Here is a 23570-nt window from a genome sequence, read left to right as displayed (position 1 = left end):
CAATATCTGAAATTGCAGCCCATTCAAAGGTTTGAGTGAAAAACAGCCCTGAAACTCTCCTCGTTCTCCTCGCTTTTTAAATGGACACAATGACTCGCCAGACACAAATAAATAAAGAAACAACCCAAATAAAATATCCATAGCTGCGGTAAAGCGAGATAAGACACATGAATCAACACGGTGAGCGGGGGGGGGATAAGAAAACTAATATTCCTCATGATGAATGTAGCGCTTCAGCACTTCATTCAAATTCAATGGAATTCAACAAGGGCTTGAAGTCAAAACTGTTGTTTCCGGATAAGAGGGTCATTAATTGCGGGTCTTTTTTTTTTTTTAATTGAATTAAAACATTTTATTCATTTAAAAAGACCTTGTTCAGAAAAAAAAAGAACCTGCGACCGTGTTCACGGATGAGGACTGCGATCGTTCAGCGGGAGCGAGCGTTCGAATACGAGCGACAACACTGAGACGACAAAAATAAAACAAAACAAACCCTTGAGTTTAAGAAAAACACGGATGTGAGCTGAAACCACAAGGATAAACACAAAGAGAGGCAGAGATGAACTTAAACCGTCGAGTTGTTAATCAAGGCACAACAGGCAGGATGTTTACTTCATTTTTTTTTGGTATTATTGTTTAATTTTTCTATAATAACCTTTCAGTACTTTGTAAATCAAGTGATCTGACGGAAAGAGGAAAAAAAAACAGGTCCCTCTGGTGAAGTGATAGCTTCTCCATCACCAGCAACAAATTCCTGCCCTGCAAAGAAACCTAAAAAAAGGGGGGAAAGTCTTAGTTGTGCAGCCCCATTCCTCTCTATTCTGTTCTATTCTATTCTATTCTATACCCAGTGTCTATCATGTGCTTCATGCCTTGTGTAAAAGTGTCACGACGGCTGCGTGTCTGCAGCAGTCACCGCACAGGAGTCTGTTTGGTGCACCTTCAAGTTCACCCTGACACTGAGAGACACAAACTCAGTCCTTGTTTTTCTGTTTTAACTGTTAAAAAGCAACACACGCAGCAGGATGATGAGCGGCTGCCAAAAACATGGACAGAGGCATTTGATTGAAAGACGCGTTAATGTTAATACATTTCCAGACACTGAGTGGTTACAGCCACGTCGGCGCCGTCGGTGCTCTGCATGTTGAGCGAACAGCAGCAGGGTGCAACAGCTGAGGGCTACTTCTGATTTTACTAACAACCTTTTTTAAAACACAGCGGGCCTGACGCTACACCCACTTATTTACATCATCACGGAGGTAAGATCAGTATCAGTATTGGTCCAGTTCTGGTATAAAAGAAAATCCCTTATATATCAAAAAACCTTACATATATATCACATTGTATAAACTCACTGTCAGCTGCCTGGATTTACTTAAATCTAAAAGAAAACAAGAACAAAAACACTAAGTGAAAAGTCAATTTAAACAGTTTTTGAACTTGGCAGTTATGGCGCGGTGGTAAACACGCCAGCATAAATGCATCTGTGACCTATGGCTTATACTTCACTTTGGTGGTTTCAATAATGGTGACATACTGAGTATTTGCGAAATCATATACTGCGATAAACTCACACAACAGCATTTGGCACCATCTAGTGGACAGAAATGTCAATTTATTTTATTTATGCTAATCCACAAAAAGGTTAATGTTGATTTGTAATGTCAGTTAAAAAATAACATTAAAGAAATTGATACTTGGTGTCTTAAAAGTGATATATCGGCACACTATGTATGACAATATTTCATTGAATTTGGATGAATTATTAATATTTTGACAGTATTTCATGTGTATAAGGATGATATTGATACCAGGCATACATGATATTAGATTTTTTGCTCATATCCCATAAGCCAAAATATATATCACTTTTTCCCCCTGTGCCTAAATGCAGAGCTCATTTATTCTCTTCTGTAGAGAAAGTTATATAACATTTTTGCAAACTCATGTCACAGTAGATGTAAATAAACAAAAAAAAACATTAAAAAATAATATTTAAAGAGGGCACGAGCATGAAAGTCCAGGATGCAGCAGATTATTCAGTCTACTCTTTTAGTCATAAGTCATATCGGGGGATCTTGGCGTGTTGGCCGACGTCCACTAATACATTTTATAGCCAATATTGGTGGATACTGACATCCCGAGTAGATGCTCACGGTTGTGATGTCGGTATCATTCACAAAAAGTGGTATTGAGCAATCACTAACAGGTATTCCCCTAGAATATTAATGGATCTGTTTGTTTACAGCTTGTCATACAGGAAACTCAATTGCCTCAGCCCAGACGAACCAAGCCAAGCACACGCTCTCTCCTTGTTAGTCACGTTTCCACAGGCAACGGCGGCAGCGATCGGATTCTCTACAAAAGCTCAAGTCACTCTAGACCTTGTCTTTGACAGAAGAAAAGATAGCAGTGCACACAGAAAGAAGACAGTTTGATGTCTGCCTTGCGTCTTCTCTCCCTCTCTTTCTCCTCATGTCTCACGGCGCGGCATGTCTGCACCTTCCCCAAGACGAATGCTTGTTGACCCTTATCAGCTCTGACAGAAAACCTGCGGAGCAGCCTGTGTGGCCCTTCTGCGGCATCAGGATTACAGCTCGAGAATCAGGTGACGCTCGTGTTGTCGCAGTAAATATTTCAACAAAGCAAGTGATGCACAGCTCACAGATACGCAAGGAAAACTCAGGAAATCACTTTGTTTGTGGTCACGGTGTCGGGTCTTTGGTCTCGAAACTTCCCTCAGCTTTTAGTCGATCCGAGCTTCACATATCTGACGCGTGAAGACGGCACAACGTCGAGCTTTTATCCGTGTATTGAAATCGCTTCCACTGCTGCCACTGTTCCTTTTAACCTGACAGGAGCCGACAGACACTTTTATTTGCAAGCCGCGCTCCGTGGGTTGGATTTGTGTTCGCTGATGTCAAAACAGATTTGGTAAAGTGTCTCTATATTTATTATGAGAACAAAAGAACAGGGATGAAAAATAAATGTAAGGAAAAGTAAGAAGAAGAAGGTGTGTGGGAGACGCAGAGGGGGAGGAAGATGCAGTGAGGGGAGGAAAAAGACACCTGATGCTGGAGGTGCACTGTCAATTTGTGTTACAGTCAAACTAAGAAAGTCAATTTAACATCTATTAGCGACAGGAATCAGTATCATATCAGTCAAGATCACTGGATCGGATATCCAACAGATAAAAATGTAAAATCAGAGTGTAAAAATGTAAATAAAAATCAGCAAAATCATTTTAGTTGGAGTCGTGTTTGGTTCATAAATGGTCTAAAAACGACTGTATCAGACTGATATCGCTAGATAATCGAGTTTGTGATATCGGTATCGGATACAAAAATGTCCCATCCCTACCAAATATACTCAAGAATGGTGTTAGATTTTACATGTTCACTGTTAAAGTTACACTAAAAGAGTTAGATTAAACAATAAAGGGGTGAAATTCAACACTGTTTCAGAGTGGATTTGGTCTTATTCTGACTTTAACACTGCAAAATTCACTGTTTGAAATAATGAATGATAATATCATTATATCATCATGATAATACCCCCTGAATTTAATAAAGTATTTCCGGTTCTGGAAAACTACACTGCAGTTAAAGCACAAGTGATTCCGGGCTGAAACTAACGATTAATCTCTCAATTAATGGAAATGATGGTGTCTTGTTTTGTCCACAAACCAAAAATGATTTTCGTCTTAATGATATCTTTGTTATATGGAGCAAAGAAACCAGAAAAAAATCACATGTAAGAAGGTGAAAAATCTGAGAAACCCTGAAAACTATTAATAATTTATAAAAAATAGTTGACGATTAATTAAGTCATCAATTAATAATCACTTAATCAAGTAATTGTTTCAGCCCTAGTGTGATTTATAAATCCTAGAAACACATATCAGTGCTTTCTGTTGTTAACGGAATATGAACGGGTGATGGTTTCATCATTTTTACCTCATTTAGCCTTGAAGACGAATATGAGATATGGGCAAAACCTCCCACAGTAACATACGTCTCCTCTTCGAAGGCCACCTTCGTTCCCTGCATAAAAAGACTTGACAGTTCGATTCCCTTGCCTTAAGCTCCGCTACACCTCCATTCTCATTAAAACGTAGTAATAGGACTTGGTTTAAGCTCTTCTACTCGCCTACTCATCAAACTCCAATTATGGCTCTTATGCTGACAAGCTGATGCGGTGAAAATGATCATTTCATATTCACAGACCAAATCACAGTGTTGTAATTAGCAGTTAGCGTCCGAATCATGTGCACAAAGTGTAGCTTTTAGTTTGATTAAGGCGGGACATAGTGTGAGTAAATAGACGGCTACAGCAGCGGAATACAGATTAGCATGAGACGCTCTTGCTTCAGTGGAGCTCGCTGTGTCGACACAGATGTGAGGAGATCATTTCAGGGATTTTTAGGGCGGCTTTGGGTCCTGTCAGTGTTGGACACTTGAATTAGACAAAAGTACAACTAAGCAAAAAGAGTCAAAGTCTGCGGTCATGCTAGCAGCTAGCTAGCTAGATTAATGTGCTAAAATATTCAGCACATGTCACGCTGACCTAATTTTAAAGGCTTAGTTTTTTAATGACCTTTACTCATACAGGTAATCACATTAAGACACGGGTCTGATTCTCAAAAGAAAACTTCTTCTTTTCTGTTCTTTCATCAACATTTAGCATCAGTTTGAGCAGCTACGTGGTGCCCAACACTGCCTGCACACATTCAGAAACTATACATAAACGAGTTATATCATCAACATAAAGGTGTAAAGATGCATTAGTCATATTTTGACACACATTTATTTTTCATACAACGCCTATAAATAAAGAATGAGGATTTAGAGGGTTGTAGCTAAAGTGCAAAATAGCACAGATTGCAATCTACAGCTGCTCTTGTCTTGGAGTTGTTTTGCAGACATGTTGGAATATATTGGGCTAAAATACACTTTTTGACGTTGTGACACAAACTATGCTGGAGAGCAACATACATTTTATGACAAATCAATTAATAGTTATCTACTGCTGAAGAGGCCACATGGTTGGCATAGTGGTTAGCACTCAAGACCAGGGTTTGTTGTCCAGTTGGAGCAAGAGCCTCTCTGCATGTTTACATGTTCTCCCCGCCCGTGCGTGGCTTTTCTCTGGGTTCTCCGGTTTCCTCCCACAGTACAAAAACATGGAGATTTGTGGATTAGGCTAATTGGACACTCTAGATTGAGCGTAGGCGTACTCCGCCTTTCGCCCCTATGTCAGCTGTGATTGGCACCAGCAGCCCCCGCAGCACTCATAAAAATAATAAAAAGTTCGCCCCTATGTCAGCTGTGATTGGCACCAGCAGCCCCCGCAGCACTCATAAAAATAATATAAAGTTGGTAGAAGGTGAATAAATGAATGAGAAGTGCTGTAGAAAATGTCAAGAGGTGATTTATATGTTGTAAGGAAAAATATTCTGGGAAAAGTTTCCTGCAATTAAATTGATGCTGAGATATTTCCCTGAATAAGTAAAACACCTGCTTGTGCTGCTACTACTGTAAAAGTCAAGGGATCAAAGACATTATAGGGTTCATTCTCTGGATAATACGGACATATTGGGCTCTGTCATTAATTAAGTCCGACTGAGGCACTTCAGTCTGGACCAAAGCAGTTAGAAGACCTATTTAGCAACCTCACACCTGGAAGAACATAGTGCGTCTTCATGTATTTGCTGGACATTTAACATCTTTTTAGGTCACTATCATGGACAAACAAGAAAATGTCTTCAGTGCCTGAGAGTGCAAACAACCTGAAAGTGCCAATTCAGGGGATAAGAGAGTTTTTACTTGTACCTCTTGCATATCTTGGAACATTGCAACTGGTTGTAGCTTCACAAAAGGACCTGATAAACTTAACACCTGTCCACCTCAACAAGAACTGAGACAAACTACACCTACACCTGCAAATTGGAGCGTTTGAGCTGGGTGGTATAGAAGCAAATGAGATTGAGCCTTAGTCTGTCTCTGCCTTTGTTTAACCGCCCATATCTGTCTACACAAACTACGTCCCAGGTGAGGATTCCTCAAACCTCTGGGTGAGCAACAAAGGAGATAAAGGCTCAGCGATCATTCACAAATTACTCATTTGTGACACAGTTTTTTCCTGAATTCACTGGCCCGTGTGGAGCGAAGACGGGGAAATCAATTCTTATTTTAGGGTTCAGTGGGAGAAGAAGAAAAAAAAAGACAAAGGCCCTGTCACGCTAATTGCAGAGGAGGAGGGGAAAAAAGCAGTGAAAGAAATCAAAAGGAGATGAGATGAACAGACTACAGACAGTAGGAGGACAGAGCAGGTGATGGGCAAGTGGAGGAGGAGGAGGATGACATGAGAACAGATTGGGGTCAGAGTCCGTAGAATGTGAAGGGGAGCGATAAAGGGACCCGTGCATAGCTTTGGTCTCGTCTCTGAGCATTTCTGAATGGATAACTTGAACAAGTGCACGTGAGACAGAATGAAAGCGAGATACAATGGCAGAGCTGATGGGAAAAGACACAGAGCAGAGAGGCGGAGGAAGAGGAGTATTTCGTTGGACTGGGATTATTAGTGTGCCACACACGCGTACAACACCATTTGCACATAAATGGCTGAACTCATGCTTCCTGGTGGAGGTATTTCTGATCAGGTGAATGTTCACCCACCTTCTTAAAAACCAACACCTGCCCTGAACTGTGTCGACTCTACAGAGGATCACTTCCTGCCATTTATTAATTTCAAATCCATTTCATTAGGGATAAACTCCCCTTTTGAGATGCATCACATCGTATTTTCAAAGACAGTCCAAAAATATCTCACGTTTTCCTTCCCTTTCACCGCTTTCCATTCCATTCCATTCCTGAATGACGGAGCGCGGATCCATACAGGATTTGCATCTGGTTAATTCACGGGTTGTTATTTCAGCTTTAATTCACAAATCCAATTGCGAGAGACTTTGCAGGCTCTGTCACAATGATCAATTTCTTCTACCTGAATATCCACGGCAACAATATCAATATCCTCTTAAATGAATGTGAAGAATGACATACTGTGTACGACACAGATTTCCATCAGTGCGAGTTGATTAATACACTTCCGTATGTGACATTTTAGTCCAGAGGAACTTCATTATAAATGCATTACATTTAATAACAAGATGTTTTTCTTCTTTTTTGACTGATTCTTTAAAGCCAGTGCTTCCCAAAGAGTGGGCTGTGGCCCACTAGTGGGCCTTGGAGGGTACTGCAGGTACATTTTTTGTGTCACGACACAGGGCTTTTCAGTTAGGGCCAAGATGGTTATCAAGTAAAGAGAGTAATTCCAGTTTATGGCAGAATAAATAATCATTTTCAAACTGAAATTGGCAATTTTGAAACATCTAATTGGAAAATCGCAAGGGCTTAATTATTCTGTGACAATGAAAACAACAAGTTGAGATCATCCGATATGGATTTTTTTTATGGATGAAATCTTTGTCAAATAAACAACTCATTTAAACTGAAACTTAACATTTAAAGTGAGTTTCTGAGAACAAAAACTTGTCAAGTAATAACTGCCGTATTAATAAATCCTAATTGGCCGAAGACGATTAAAAAAATGGCAAAAATCACCAACGCTGTCTAATATTACCATAATACCTCTCACCTTTTATGGAAGGGCCTCAAAGTCCCATGACCTGGGGGCCACATGAGCTTCATTCTGATGAGGAGGGGCCAGTCAAATTAATAGAATAAAAACGTTTGTTTGGATCAGTAATGATACATAATTCACAATAAAAAAACAAAGATTTAAGTGTCGGGCCACGTGAAGTGGACTGAAGGGCCATATGTGACCCACGGGCCCCGAGTTCAAGACCTCTGGCGACGCCTTAATAAAGCTCCACTAAGAGCCTCATTAAAGTTATCATGAGAGCTGATAGCCATGAAGAGGACCAGGCTCCTGCTCATAATGAGCCCGCACGTCATGTTACATAAGTGGCTGAATGAACACGCACAACTGATAAATCCAATTTTCACCACAGAGTACTTGAAATGGAGTTCTTTGGCGATGCCCTCCCAGCACACACAGCGACTCTGAGCCTCCGCCTCGGGTTACGACTTCATTATTCGCCTTCAATCGGCCGTCTCTGCAGTCAGGTCAGCATATAATACACAGCAGTTGTTGCATCCAATGTTTGCTACACACTGAATTCCCTGAGTCTGAACATTTTACTTTGCTGAGCCTCTTTTCCATGATACTACTCTGACAGCAGCAGCGGCAGCAGCAACAATTTCAGGTTCTGCATTAGTTAAGTTGCCAGGCAACAATGCAGTGCAGTGGCTCTCTCACATATCTGTAACACAACGCTTCTGCAAATGTTCATATCACCTTATTGATATGCAAATATATATGATCACAAAGATCATCCCCGCGGTTACTGACGACGGAGTGGAGATGTAACAGAAAGCGGAAGTGAAGATAGTGCTCCTTTAATTTGCCTCGCAGATTCTGTCCTTTCACACCTATGACAGTGAGTCACCCTTAGATGATCCCTTTGATTACATCTCCACACTCGGCTATGGATGAGAGGAGTCCATCTCGCTTTACTCTGCCTCATTGGTCAGAGCAGAGAGCATCTCACACTCTCTCTCTCTCTCTCTCTCTCTCACTCTGAAGAGTCTGAACTTCATCTCCTCAGGCGGGAGATGGTTCAGGAAAGTGGTCAGATCTCTGCCTGATCAGCTGAAAGCCTGCTTTCATGCTGTGTTATTGAAATCTGACATGAAGTAGCCACTGTTTGCAATCCAATACATTTTATAACAAAAAGTGAGGAGCTCTTCAGATGTTGCAGTCAATGTGGAAGGAATGACTAGAAGAACATTTTAAATGGTCTGTATTCACCATATTTCTAGATCTGATGGCTCAAAGCTGCTTTACACGACAGGTTTTACACACCAATCCACTCTCACTGTAGTGTCTTTTTTCCGTTGCTGCTGACAGATTCTGACGCAAAAAAAAAAATACTCTCAAAGTAATCAACCCTCTGACAACAACAAGATAATGAGGCTGCCTGGATTTATTTTGATTTGATGGCTGTAGAATTGTCAAAAATCAGTCACAATTAATGTCCATTATTGGGATAATGTTGAATAATAATTGTTAATATTTCAAATCAGTGACTTACATTTAGTCATTCCAGGACCCAATGACTCATAGTTATTTAAAATATGTATCCAATCAGCAATGTAGAAACTATTTTATTTATTTTTTACTTGCAATTTAAGTCTTTTTTTTGCAATTATCATTCTAATATATGTATGTGAATGTGTGTTAATGTCAATGTGTTACAGCGTATGTTCTTTATTGGAACCTCTACGAAAATGACATGGTTCGTCTCAAGGGGCACACAAACGAATACAACTCCTACCAATGTTGTGTATCTCAATTATCTTGACATAAAATTTTCATATCGTGCCTTCATGTCAGGTTTTAATCAACCTGTAAGAGTGCGAGAGAGACAGAGGGTACAATCTAAAGGGGATTATCACAGGGATGAATAGGCCATGAAATTAAACGCAAACAGAAACTCGTGCATCTCGTTCTCCACTGATGTTTACATTTGAATCAGACACACGCGTAAACAGACGAGGGCTGATGCAGGCGTTTGCTGCCAAGCGCACGGTCGAGTGTCAATTCATCTCGAGGCAAAATGTAACCATCAGGTCTTTCTCTTACGGAGAGAAACTGCTGTTGCTGTCGCGGGTAAAAATTGTTATTCATTGTTATTCCGAGGCACATGTGGATAAATAGCAGCAGGAACAAAAAGGGACAATGAGTGAGGAAAATGTTAAGTGTTTGCCTCCGAGCGGCACCTTGTTTGTCTTCAGGTGTTAAAGGATGCATTTTAAGTCCCTCTTAAACTTAAAGGTCTCCCATCAGAATATTTTATTCGCCCGGGTTCGAGCGGAGTAATTAGAGCGGTGTCCAATTTGTGTGGAGAGAAAAAATGCCAAATCCTGGGTGTATTCTCAAATCTCCTGAATATCTATCCCCACCTGAAGAGAACTGTCTTCAGTGCATCACTGAATATGGTAACCTGTCAAAGAAACTGTCAAAGAACTGCGAGCGCCTGGGATTTAAAGATGACTCACAGTAGTCTCTGCTTTGCTTCCACACACACACTTCTCCTAACATGGACACTTAATTAAACTAACAATGTACTTTTTATACTGTATTTCATTATTCTAGATTGTTTTTTCTTTACCTCTGTCTACGTTGTACATATGTAAATATGTTCTTTATATGCATATTATTTTCAATATTCTTTAAACTCTGGGTTGTTTTTCTCTCAGGCGTGTAGAAGAGTATTAGAGCCACGTGTAAAAGAAAAAATAAATATGAAACAGCATGAATTCTGAAATTAAAGTCAGAATTGTGTCTTTGATCTCAATTCTGACATTAATCTCAGAATTACGACGTTCTGATTTTAATCTTAGAATTCTGACTTTTTAGACTTTAATCTCAGAATTCCGAATTCCAATTTTAATCCAAAAATTCATGCTGTTTCATTTTTTTAATTTCTTTCAAAAAACAATTTGACATGTGGCCCTAATACTTCAGAATTTATGATTTTCTTTTTCGGGTCAGATTTTTTTCTGCATGAAATTCTCCATTTCTGTCGTGATAGCTCATTGTCCTAGTTATTCAATCTAATCTTAACTGTAAATTCAGAGCCAATTCTAAAAAGATACAATACACTTCCGTAATTTCCCCAGAGTATAGAAGAGAATAAAGTCTAATCTAATCTAATCCAATATGAAAGTACAGTGAGAGCAGACGGCTGTATCTGTTTACCGGATCAAAAATTCTAAAACAAAAGCATATTTCTGACAGTCAATCAAACAGTCATGCTCTCTCCTTTTGTTCAAAGTAAAATAATGAAGAATCTCGAGTAAATACTCGACTAACAACACAGAGCTGAGGGCAGAAGACCAAGAATCTCTGCACATTTGTTCAGTAAAAGAAGAATTAAACTTCCACTTAGACAACGAGTCAATTCATTCATGGAGGGAAAAGTAATCTGCAAGTACAGCTGCTGCATAGCAACGAGGAGAGGACGACACCAAAGAGTTTGTTGCGCATGTTTATCATGATACAAACATACATCTTTTATACACAATACTGCAGACTCACTTTTTCAGTCTGAACTCTATAATTGCATAATTTCTTAATTATTTTGCCACGAACTTGTATTGTTTATTTAAGTTGTTCTCTACTTTAATTAAGCTCTCTGGGTTTTCTGCTTCTCCCTGTGCTGTCATTTTTATCTTTTTATGTTTACATATATGTATATTGAGCAAAACAAATAAACTAAACTGAGACAATTAACAACTGTGAATTAGGAAATACATCACAAGAGAAGAAAACTGTAAATGTTTCACATGACATTGAGCTAACCACCATGGGGCAGGATATGAGCTGTCCATGCATGGAAAACGCCAGATTTCAAACTAATGTAAAATATCAAAAGTTACAGCAATTTATGATTATTTTCATTATTGACTGATATTTGCCTGATGAACTGATCAGGTGTTCGGTTCCATGACATTTCAAAATTGTCCTCCAAATTAAACGACCCTAGTGGTAGTCTGCAGTGGCTCACAACCCATAGTTACATTTTTAAAATAGGCACCCGCTAGTGGTTGCATAAATAACAGCATTTACGTTTATATGCGTGTCAAAAGTCTGATTTTTAGTCAGGCTAAGCCAATAATTTGGTTTTCTTAATGTCATGTAAACACCTAAGTCCAATTAAAATCGAGCTAGTCTTAGTCGGACTAACATACCTAGATAATGGAATTTAAGATTCTGATTATTCCTGCATGTATACGCTTAGTCGGACTTGCGTTCTGCACACGCACCAGAATTTCCTCCCCGGTCTTTGACCCAGAAGTAGAAGTATAGAGGGAGCAACCACAAGAGCCACGTTCCATCTAATTTGTAAAGGTCAACAGCAAACTGAGTCAATACGCACTAGCTTATGGTGAGATACAGCGCCACCTATGGAGGTGGAGTCAGCTGTACACTGTCAATAACTCGATTTTCCCCTCTGAATGTATACTCAGACTCGGCAAGTTGTCCGATTGCCTGTCTTAGTCAGACTATGGCCTTAGCTGGATTAAACTGTAAATCTCCTACTGCTGAGGGCGGTACCTATGGGTCATATTTGGGGGTTGATTTGGAGTTGGAGGACAGTTCAGATGTTCTCAAATGACCAAAATTATTCATTTTGAAATGATTCTTTGTGATATGGAGCAAAGAAAAACAGACAATGCTCACATATAAGAAGCTGGCTAATTCACATTGCAATTCTGATTTGAAAAACGATGAAATGTTTAGCCCTAATGGGGATTTGGATTAAATAGCACTGAGGGGGAAAAACAATTGCTTTGCTGCCCAGGTCCCTAACAAACGTGATACTGGAATCATTTAAATGCCCAGCTGACAGGTGCAACGCTCACTATAGATTTTTGCAAATGAGTCCAAACTAATTACGAGCTCTTTACTACACTCACTCTTCTCTTGATGCTCTATTTAAACAAGCTCATTCTCAGCATCATCAACATGTTTCTGAATAGGACAGGTGAGGTAGAATAACCTGAGCGATCCATTTGTATTGGCATGCACACTTTGATTAGATTAAGCCGAATGACGACGGCGATGGAAAATTGCAGGAGGTGTTGCTGTTTGTGAAATACTTGATAGTAATTGGGTGTGATTATACCGACTATTATCTTCATTAACCACCTGCACGGCTCTGTGTGGACGACGCGGCCGATCAGAGGAGCTCATCTCCTCTCCACGAGGATATGAGAGCTCGTATCAGTTACAATTAGTATTTTCAGGTGACCCCCGGTCTCAGGTAAAGCCCAGCGGACGCGACGACAACAACAGCACAAGAAATATTCATCACGACAGCGGCGATGACGACCCACGCTTCGTTACAGCGGCAGACCAGTCGGTGCCAGGATCCTCTCTAATCTTATCTGATCTTTAATTATCAGGTGCAACGGCAACTGAGGCTGTGGTCGTCTCTAAAATATCAGTCTTAGTTTCTCACTGCGGGTAATAAATTATGCATATTCTCTCATTTAAAAAAAAAGAAAATCTTTTGAGGTGTAAGCAATCAGGATATGTGGTTTTATTTTATTTCTTACATATATATAAAAAAGTGGTACTGTGTCAAGTTCTGTGGTAACCCTTGAGCAAGGCACCCAATCCCCACTGCTCACTGATGGTTGACCTCAGCATCAGGGTCTCACTGTGCCGGTGCCAAGCCCGGATAAATGGGAGTGCTGCGTGAGGGAGGGCATACAGCGTATAAATAAATAATTAAATAAAAATGTCTTCATTAAAGTCCAGCTGAATATTTTGTGGAACCTCTATCACCCCCTGTGGACGTCTGAGTAATTACCCCTCTCTTTCACAGTGTAAACACAGTGTTTTTACAACAGTGAGTATAAAGAATGGATGGATGAATGTTCATGGTGGTGTCCGTCAAGAAAAGTGCGAAAAAGCAACAACCAGACTTGCAAAGTACCGCTTTGTATTTTGTCAAATAATCTTTTGGTTTTAGGATCAGAATTGATCAAGTTTCAGGAAACAAAGATGTGTAAATGTATACAATTAGATTTGTGTCAACACTTTTTTCACTTTATGAATTGAGCAAACCGGAAGTCAACCCGTAACAAAATTCAAAACTCAGTAGCCAATCAGCAGGCCACTTCCTAAGCCCCGCCCATGGTCAGAATCGAAAAAAACAAAAAACCACAGCACAAAGAACAAGTTAGGGAGCGCAAACGCAAAAGAGTTCCACTCATTGCAAACAAAATGTGTATTTTCCAACAAATTGAATGATTAAATCGATGTTTTATTTGCAATTTGTGTATTTTGATTTTGTGGCAGTATTGTTTGCAAATATTGACACAAATCTAATTCCATATACAGTAAATTTACCTAATAAATAATTGGCTCCAGCGATGAACTGGTCTACCTCTAACAACAACAACCTGTTGCAATTGCCTTGTCATTGTGATAGAATCGCACACAGCTCCATCCCTTGTTGTACGATGACATGATGACACCGTTAATAATTAGCCCGCAGTGTTTCAGTGTAGGAAAATGCACTTCGCCGCCTGAGCTGTGAACATGTCATTTGTTAGGGAAATGATGTACAGTAGCCAACGATCTGATCTGATCCAATAGTCCCACATCCTGTCAGTCACATGCTGTAATGAGTTTGCTCAGATCTAAAAAAATGTCTCTTTTATGCAAAACGATGTCAATGTCCACAGAGAGCTGAGGATAAAATGACAGGCGAGGGACAGACGGACGAGGGTGTAAACAGACAGTAACACGGTCATTTTGTGAATTAATATTGACGTGTTTAAGCCTGAGGATTGAAACATGACCACTGCTGGATTAAAACCACATCTCTATCCCATATTGTTTTACACAAAGCCCCTCAACAAATGATGTCTCTCACACATTTTGTGTCCTTGGTTTCTCCTCTTGCTGTTGCACTCGAGAGGAACCTGTTCATCGTGTCAGCGAGCGTGTGACGCTTGCTCAGCATGAGCAGTCACTTCTTCTACAATCATGCCTTTATTTATTTGTATCTCTTTTTATCTTTTTATCCTTTCATCTCATTGCTTTCTTCCTTTTCTGTGTATTTTTATTTATGTATGTGAAAGCACTTTGTAAACTGCTGTTTTTAAAGGTGCTGTACAAAAAAGCTTTACTCACTTACTCACTTACTTACTAATGGGAAACAGAATGTCCATTTTCCTCGTCCACAGCTGTGTTTTGAATTAAATTTGCATCATGGCTGTTCCATGTGAACCGCTTTACATGTCTGACTTCCCTGTGCAGCCGACAGGTCACATCTACTGTATCTTTGGGAGACAAAAACTGGGTGTGAGAGTTTAATTTTCCAGCTGAAACACTTCTTATTATCTCTGTTCCCAAAACAAGAGTGAAAGCCAGTGAGGCACATTTGTCTGGCATTCCCATTTTCATCCAAAACCTTATCTGGATCTGCAACCAAAGAAATGAATGGGTTTCTTCCAAAAAAGTTAATTTAAAAGCCAGAAACCTGCAAACTAACAAACTAACCAACAGACAAAAAAAACATACCTTTTAAGAGATAAAAAGCAAGAGGAACTAAAAATGATGTTCCCACACGACTTAACCAAACTCTTGATTAACCACAAGAGCTCCAACCAATGACCCTAATAATAATCATATCGTGAAATTCTCAGATGCTCTCGCCATTTTGAGGAAAAACCACCAGGTAATGAATGTTTAAAAAGTTTGGCCAAGATTTAAACACAATGTCACCTGTGTTTTACAAAGTGGAACCTGAGATTTTCACATTTTTATCCACTGGATCCAGAAGACGGATTGACCTTTACCTTCTCATAGATGCTATCATGTTACAAAAGCATGAAAATACTCATCCTACATACATATCTGAACTCGTTAAATGGAACTTCTAATATTAAATTTAAATTGATGCCCAAAAAAAAATATCAGGAGCCTCAAACTCAAAATGAGCTGAGGGCCAGTGAACTTCTAGTCTGGGGAGGAGGCTCAAGTTAAAAAAATAGTACAACAGTTGTGTAAAAAATTAACTATATAAAAATATTTTACAGACTCCAAATCCAAACATTAAATCAAAATAACGCGTAGACAACTGTAATCACAAGACTATATACAATTAAATGTTGAATGTATAGAAATATCTTGAAGGGTGAAGGGCGACAGGACATTGACCGGGGGGCCGTGAGTTTGAGGCCCCTGGTTTATATGGTTTACACACACCATTGTTAAATTTTGTTAAAATCTGTCCATTGTAAGAGACAGGGGTTTTCTTGAAAATGTTACCATTTTTGTGACATCATCAGTGGGCAGATTCTTTCCAACATTTAATGGAAACATGATCATCTAACCATCACTAACAATGCGGATTGATCCGTCATAAACTGTAGACAGGAAGTTGCCAAAAGGAGGACAAACTTGCAGATGAAAACAGATGGTTCGGAGGTAACACTGTTTCCCACAAAGGTTCAGTAGTGTACTATACATCAAGTGATCTGACAGAAAACCGCACTTCTTCACCGTCTTTGGCTCCATTTATAGCCTATTAAAGTCTGTCCGGCTGTTCTCAAGCACCGGCTACAACTGCAGACAACACAAATTAAAGACAGTTGGACAATACAATGTGTGACAGATGTCCTCAGGGGAAGCAAAGCGTGCTCTAATTTGGAAACGTATCATCCACTACAAACAGCTGTTCCTTCACACGTCCCCTCTGCTTTTTAGTCAGTCAATGACTGTCGGCTGCTGCGCTGACGGCACCTGTGGCAGCGGCGAGTGTGTTCCCGTCACGTCGGCCCCTGAAGCCGAGACGTGAGACGTGTCTCTGCACTGTAATTTTCATAAAATCTTCCCTTTGTGATTTAATTCTGCTCAGATTTAATAATTTTACACAAAACTAAAGGAACAGTAAAATTACTTTTTTTCTCTCTCCATGCACTGCACAGACAAGGTGTGTTTTTCTTTATTTAGTATATCAGGGGTATAAGTGCAGATGTAGTAGTTACACTGATTTTTTTTTGAGTTTGAGTGACTTTTAATACTAATTATAAGAGGTTTTCAGATTTTTTTCAGCTTAAATTTTGTGGTTTCTTTGCTCCTATAACAAAGAAATCATTAAAACTAATAATTTTGGTTTTTGGACAAAACAACACATTTGAGGACATGATTATTTTTGAAGTTTGGGAAAAACTGATCAACTTTCAACAGATTCATTGAGAAAATTGTCAACATATGAATGTATTATGAAAATAATTGTTAGTTGCAGGCCTAAAATTATGACTAGCGTGACAATTGTGTGTTGTACGAATAAAGTCAGTACCATGACAGCACAATTTAATAATCAACAAATTGTCATATGAAAAATCTAAAAGATTTGAGAGCCTTGTCAGATATGGCGTCACAGATTGGCTTTGGTACCTTCTATCTGAACACAGAGACTTTTAAATGCTCTCTAAACCTCTCTAGATAAGAATAGTACGTACAGTGTCCGACTGTCTTTCTTGAGGTTTATTTGCAGTGTAGGCAGTTGTTGTCAGTGATTAGTGCTGAACAATTAATCATTTTAGATGAATTATTGTCTTGATCTATGCACATCTTATTCTACACAAGAGAACACCTTTGTTTCTCACAGATCTGCACAAATATCACACAGTTTCATCATTTTACATGTGGTTTTTCTGAATGAAAATGAGATAATGATGTAAAAATTACAATTCTTTCTGACATTGCGAATCATATTGCAATCACAATGAGACATTTATTCAAAATCATTCAGGCCTAGTAGCGAACATTCCACTGGAGGGACCTGTATGCACAGCAATTGTAGTAGAACAGCCAACAGGAGCGCTCGCTGTCTAAATAAACTATGCTGTGATTGGTCAAAGTCTACTGTGATGGGACTGAATAAGCCTAGAGGTGGAGAACTGACTCTTTTTTACATTTACATTAAACTGAAAGGCTATCACAAAACTATGGATCAATAACTCCAAAAAAACCTCTATTGTCGCTGGTCCAGAACACACACTGCTACTAGAACCATCACCAGAACGCCCAGCAGCTGCACTGGCTCCATCTGTCAAACATCACATCGACTTTAAGATCCTCCTTCTGACCTTCAAAGCTCTCCATAACCCGACACCTTCACACCTCCTCCTCAACATCTACACACCATCCCATATACGCTCGCCATCATTCATTCATGCCTCTCACTACTGCTCCCCCAGCCCATTTATCCTCCATGGAGTCAAGATCCTTCAGCCGTGCAGCTCCACATCTCTGGAACTCTCTTCCCATCCTTTAAATCCCACCTCAAAACTCACCCTTTTTAGATGTTGGAGGCAGAAACAAGCACTTTACATTGCTCTCAATTACTTTTATCTTTGGTTAAATAAATAGAAAGTAAATACATGCCTACTGTACCTTTAAGAACCTTGTTTGATGTTTAACCCTAACATATTTCCAACAGTCATAAATCTCTCTTCAGTATTTCAGTCTGGACCAAAATGGTGCAACGACTGCTAGCACCAAAACGAAGTTTGAGGTCTGAATTGACTTCTCTGCTTTTATTTTTATTTGTCAAACTATATCTTTACTCGTCTCTTTCTCCAAAACAAAAGAAATCCCTTACACAGGGTTCCCACACCTTGGTCGACACCAAATTGAAAGACTTTCCAGGGATCAATTCCCTCAAATTCAAGAAATGACACGGCTTAAGATGGGAGGGCAACTTGCTATAGACGCTTCGCCCACGGCGTCCACTTTTATGGATTTGCAGCACGCTCTGCATCTGGACAAGTAATTGTCCTTGGGATCTTGGTCAAGTCAAAGTTAGTCTTCTGTCATTTTCTTTGGAGTTTCATTTCCCAGGCGTCACAGTAGGTGGCGTCGTAACAAACAAGAGAGACATTTACCTAAATATAAATGTCTATTTAGGGCTGTTTACTTTTCAAATTCACAAACTTTCAAGGATTTCAAAACAAAACTGTGCTGGTGCACTGAAGCGAGCCATAAAGTCCCTAATGAAATAACCTTTAAAGTCACAGTTGTAGGAAGGACTACAACAGAAAGCATTTTGAATTCAGACCCAATCACTCACTAAAGAGCAGATGAAGACAGAGAGAGAAGCCATAACATTTTTGCTGGCATCTAAACAAACGCTGTCCGCCGCTGCCTGAAGGAAGCCAAGAGCAGTCACACATTAGTCTCTCCTAGTTCGGTAAATATCATCTGAATGTTTATCATATACTTTCTTCAAAATATTTGAAGCTGAATCAGGCGTCCTGGAAATGTTGTGGCAGCCTTATATAATGATTTTAAAAAAAGAGGGCGGGCGACGTGAAACAACAGGAGCAGCGATCAATATCAGCATTTTTTTATCCGGTACCAAATTTCAACCTTTAAATGTCAACCAACAAATTACAGTAACATTGCCTCTAAGTTCTGTTTCTCCATTAGTGTTGTTTGCCTTTTATTTGTAATCCTCATTAGAGTCACGCAATTATATGTCAAGAGGAAGAGAGCAATGATTGATTTATAAAATTCTATATTTTCGACACTGCCGTTTGTTTTTATGTTTGTGAATGGAAAAGTTTCACCTTTATTTGATGCTCGATTGTATTACACAGGCAATTTTCTCTGGGGGTGAAGTGGATTGTCAGGGCCAATGACCGTCTTTATTTCAGAATCACAGTCGCATCACGGCACGTTCTGAAAAACCCACGGAAGGAAAACCCACATGGTGGAGCTTTACGTCTAAAAAGATGACACATGAGGGAGGCAAAAAAACCCAGTGGGGCATAAATGACTGGCACAGCTTTAGATCTTTGCCCTGGAGGCATCCATTAATAATGCCCTTTCATTCCCTTTTACCATCGTTGACAGGACGAGGTCTGCAGAAGCAAACCTGTTAATCCTGTTCAAATGTTTTCAATAAGTAATTATAGACCTATTTTATGATTTATTCTATCTTCGTCTATCTGCGTTTTTTTTGTTTACCTTCCATGACGTAGACCAGCGAGCCCACGTCGCCCTCCTTGATGATGCAGCTGTCTTTTCCATACTCCACAGGGTACATGCAGTCCACGATCTCCTGGATCTGCGACAGCTCCAGGTTCTTCATGAAGTCGTTGTCCAAGATGGCTTCCTTGATCAGATCCTTGGACCTGGAGACAAGAGGAGACCATTATTGTATGAGCTTAATTACTGTCAAACTCCCTTTTTTTCATTTGAAGGAGGTAGAAGAACAGATTGAGCGAATGAAGGATGAGGTCGAGAAGTCATGTGACTCAGAACATCCCTCCATGAAAAATAGAAATGAACCAAAGAGGAAAATGAGTGTAACAAGCAAATATAACCACAAGAAAAGACGGAAATAAGCAAAGAAATACGACCACACATCAACAGCTACTTGCGCTCTTTAATGCACCACCTTATTCTTCTTCTGTCGCGACCAAGACTTTAAAATAGACGTAACATTATCACATGAGATCCATGAAAAAAATTAACTTTCTAAAGTTTGGCATTTGCCATACAAAAACATTCAACAACTGAATGATTAAATTACTGCTTTTGCAATTTGATACAGTGCTCTGTTGTAAATTGAAAAAAAAAAGATTATTATTATAATATATATAATATATTATAATATATTACATATAATTATTATTATATATGGTCAGCCCTAATGGAAAACACACACAAATGCTTAAACTTCTGAAAGGTTTGGTTACAATGTGTGATCCAATTTAATAGAAACCAAACGGGCTATAGACAACAATAAGAGAGACATTGGTTCAGCAAAGCAAGGCTGCTGCTTATTTTCTGAGGCAATTAAATCCTCATTTATTTCAGAAAACGTATCCTTGCCGCAAAGACGTCAAGGTGAGACCTTGTAATTTTCCTCCAAATGCTGGAACAAGTCAATCAGCAGCAAAAAAATCCATGTCTGATGGAAGCAGATTGTTTCCATTCAGGAAGGCACCTCTGAACGCCGTGGGCCCTCAGACTGCAGTCATTTAGAGTATTTCACAGGTAAATATCTCTGTAAGCAGGAAAGAGAATGTAATTAACTGTGAAGCTAATCAACAGTGGTCAAGGTGCAGCTCCGTGAGCCCCGCGGGCTAAGAGCAAAAACATGAAATGATAGGACATTATGAAAGTTGACTTCAAGTCAAATTATCATGTAAATCAAGGAGCTCTAATTAGACCATGGTGACGTACCACAAGTGGAGCAGAGACATCAATTCATTAAAAGGTGTCTGTATGCATCACTCTTCTCTATACATGCGACGCAGGATGGTGCAGCTTTGGTGGGGGATTTTCTGGGAATTAAACATTCCGAGTTCCTTAAAACCACCGCACTTAAACATTTTAGGCTGATTTCTGAGCTCCCAATCCTTTCAAAGCTCCTCAAGAAAATAGTTCCCACTCAGTTGTCAGCTTTCCTGGACATAAATAGTATTTTTGAAGTTTTATAACACTGAACAGTATTGAATCTGCTCTTTTAAGGACTTTAATTACATTCTTCTGACCACTGACTTTGGAAATGTTGTCATTCTTTTGCTTTTAGACCTGACTGCTGTGTGTGATACAGTGGATCACAGTATCCTCCTCTCTCATATGGAGCACTGCGTGGGTATCAAAGTATTATTATTTGGCCGATAGAAGCTGCTGTGTGAGGACTAGTCCTCTATAGCCCCTCCCCCATTGCGGTGTGCCACAGGGTTCCATCCTCAGGCCCCTCCTGTTCTCAATTTATCCGCTTCCCCCGGGCTCTTTCTTTCGGAAACATGGCATGCCGTTCCATTTTTTATGCTGATGACTGTCAAATATATGTTACAAGAGAATGTAGTATCTGATATGTTAGCATTTGAATTGATTTGAACAACCTTGTTTCTACACAAGCCAGAATAGACAAACCAGAGTGTGCGGAAAAGATGAAGAAGGACATCCTTTCTAGTTCTTGGACTTGGGGAGTCCTGCATTTATTACAATCTGATCACCATTAGAAGTCACTATTTCTTACACAGTTGACCCTAAAGACTTGGTCCAAGTCGTCCCTCAGAGCTGCTGTGTTCCTTTTGTAGTTGAGTTTGTGGCTGTTTGAAAGTCATATGGTATTTTTGTACCAATTAATAGTTTGTATTAATTGTATCATTGCTATCATTGGGCATCCCATAGCCAAGGTGAAAGGGAACTAGGCTGGTGATCAAAGGGTTGAGTCCAATTTGAGTCCCTGAGGTGAGGGGTGTGTAACCCCTTGCTCAATGTTAATTGCACATTCTAGTCTCCTTGTGCTAGTACCAAGCCTGGATAAATGGGACGGTTACATCAGGAAGGACAGTATTAATTGTATTATTACTTAATGCTAGAAATTGTGAGATCTACCTCTATCTGTTTATTTACACTAGGAACATGTGTATTTTTTGCTTGAGGTTTGATTAATTTGAGTAGCTCTCATTTTAGAATTCTCCTCATGTTATAATAATTATTTTATGTTTTAAAACAGCATCAACTCTTTGGTCGCCTCTTATTGTTAACTTCTTGTCTTCATTGATATAAAATAACCAATTTACTGCCGATACCATCTGGTTTTAAATTGGGTCCCTTTACCCTGTCAAGCCAAGTCGAAACAGTGATAACATCAGATGACTGCGGGTCAGATACTGTGACTGTCGAAGTGAGCGTTAGGCTGATTCTGTGTGAGGAGGACCAGATTCTGAGCAGTTAGTAAAACTCACACATTCACTGAAGCATGTTATCACCATAGTCCAAGTCGCTGCCGAGTGTCAGCTGAGTGAATCAGGTTAATATTATGTATGAGGGTTAATCCAACCAAGGAGTTCTGTCCAACCGAGAAGAAGTGAAGTTTTCAAAGTCATGAAAAAATACTGGAGGGACTCACTCGCACTGTGCTGCGACTGGAGCTTCTCTCTTGCCTTTTTGTGCTTCTTTTTCTTTTGAGCAACCTTTGAAACCCGAAGAGCTCATAGCTAAGAGGGTCAATAACCTTAGAGGCATTTTATGAAGCAGTGAGCCATCAATACACACAACCCACAGCAGAGTCCTGCTAGATCTATACAACTAAACAAACAAAACTTCACTCTCTTCGCTCTCTTTAAAGACTAACTTTTAATGTCCCATGATGGCTCTTAATTCAGTCTTGAGACATTTCACTATCAATAAATCACTTAAAAAAAACTGCCAGAAAAACCATCAACACTGTGAGAGAAACCAGTCTTTTCCTGAAATTTGACTCACCGGCTGAGTCATTCGCTCTTGGTCTATGGTCTTAAATAGCATAAAATATCAATTATGCACTTTTCATATTGTGTGTTTATCATTTAAAAGGTTTCAGGATCTGTGCTTTCCAAAATAGCTCATCTCTTACTCACTGAAAGTGACTGTAATACTGGTGATATTAAGTGAGATTTCAATAGACAGATTATTTTTTAAAAACATCACAAACTAGTACAAAAACATTACTGTCTTCCTTGAGTTCTAAATGATTCTGGCATGTGACTCATGAAAGGCCGACTTAGATAGTGTTATTTTTCCAGACGTCCCCCGTGGACTTTTTCAGGAATCATTTTAGGGCACTTCTCTCTTTTTTCTGACCATTTACTGCTAAGCGGCAAGAGACCTAGGGCATGAAGAATGTGAAATCTCTGGATTATAATTGATTTGAATCTTAAACTGTAAAGTGCAGTTCAATTGTTGCTGTTTTTCTCTCACCAAATAAATATGCAGAGGTTTTTTTTTTTCCATGCTTTTACTTCTAATTTATGTATAAAGGTTTGTAATAACATGCATAAAATGAAGTAGTGATTCATTTGTTGAACATATCTCTTCAGAATGGCTGGTCTACTCATTTAAAAACAATATAAGGTGCCATAGAATTGGCAGTAAAAATGGTCAGAAAC

General features: G+C 39.4%; 1 protein-coding gene across 4 annotated transcripts in view; it reads right to left on the bottom strand.

Moving 5' to 3' along the window:
- Window positions 1–23570, bottom strand: part of LOC131474277 (cGMP-dependent protein kinase 1) — a 149657-nt gene that overhangs the window by 103951 nt on the left and 22136 nt on the right. For 2 of the 4 annotated variants that reach the window (XM_058652058.1, XM_058652057.1), the window contains exon 2: window positions 19645–19811. In XM_058652058.1, the coding sequence (XP_058508041.1) occupies window positions 19645–19811 (167 nt within the window). Of the gene's footprint in view, window positions 1–19644; window positions 19812–22388; window positions 22474–22552; window positions 22577–23570 lie in introns of those variants that run through there. The other 2 variants (XM_058652059.1, XM_058652060.1) reach the window with 2 other exon arrangements.

Source organism: Solea solea, chromosome 15 (genome assembly GCF_958295425.1).
Source record: "Solea solea chromosome 15, fSolSol10.1, whole genome shotgun sequence".
NCBI classification, from domain to species: domain Eukaryota; kingdom Metazoa; phylum Chordata; class Actinopteri; order Pleuronectiformes; family Soleidae; genus Solea; species Solea solea.
Note: the sequence above shows the minus strand (reverse complement) of the source record. Positions and strands in the feature narration are given on the sequence as shown.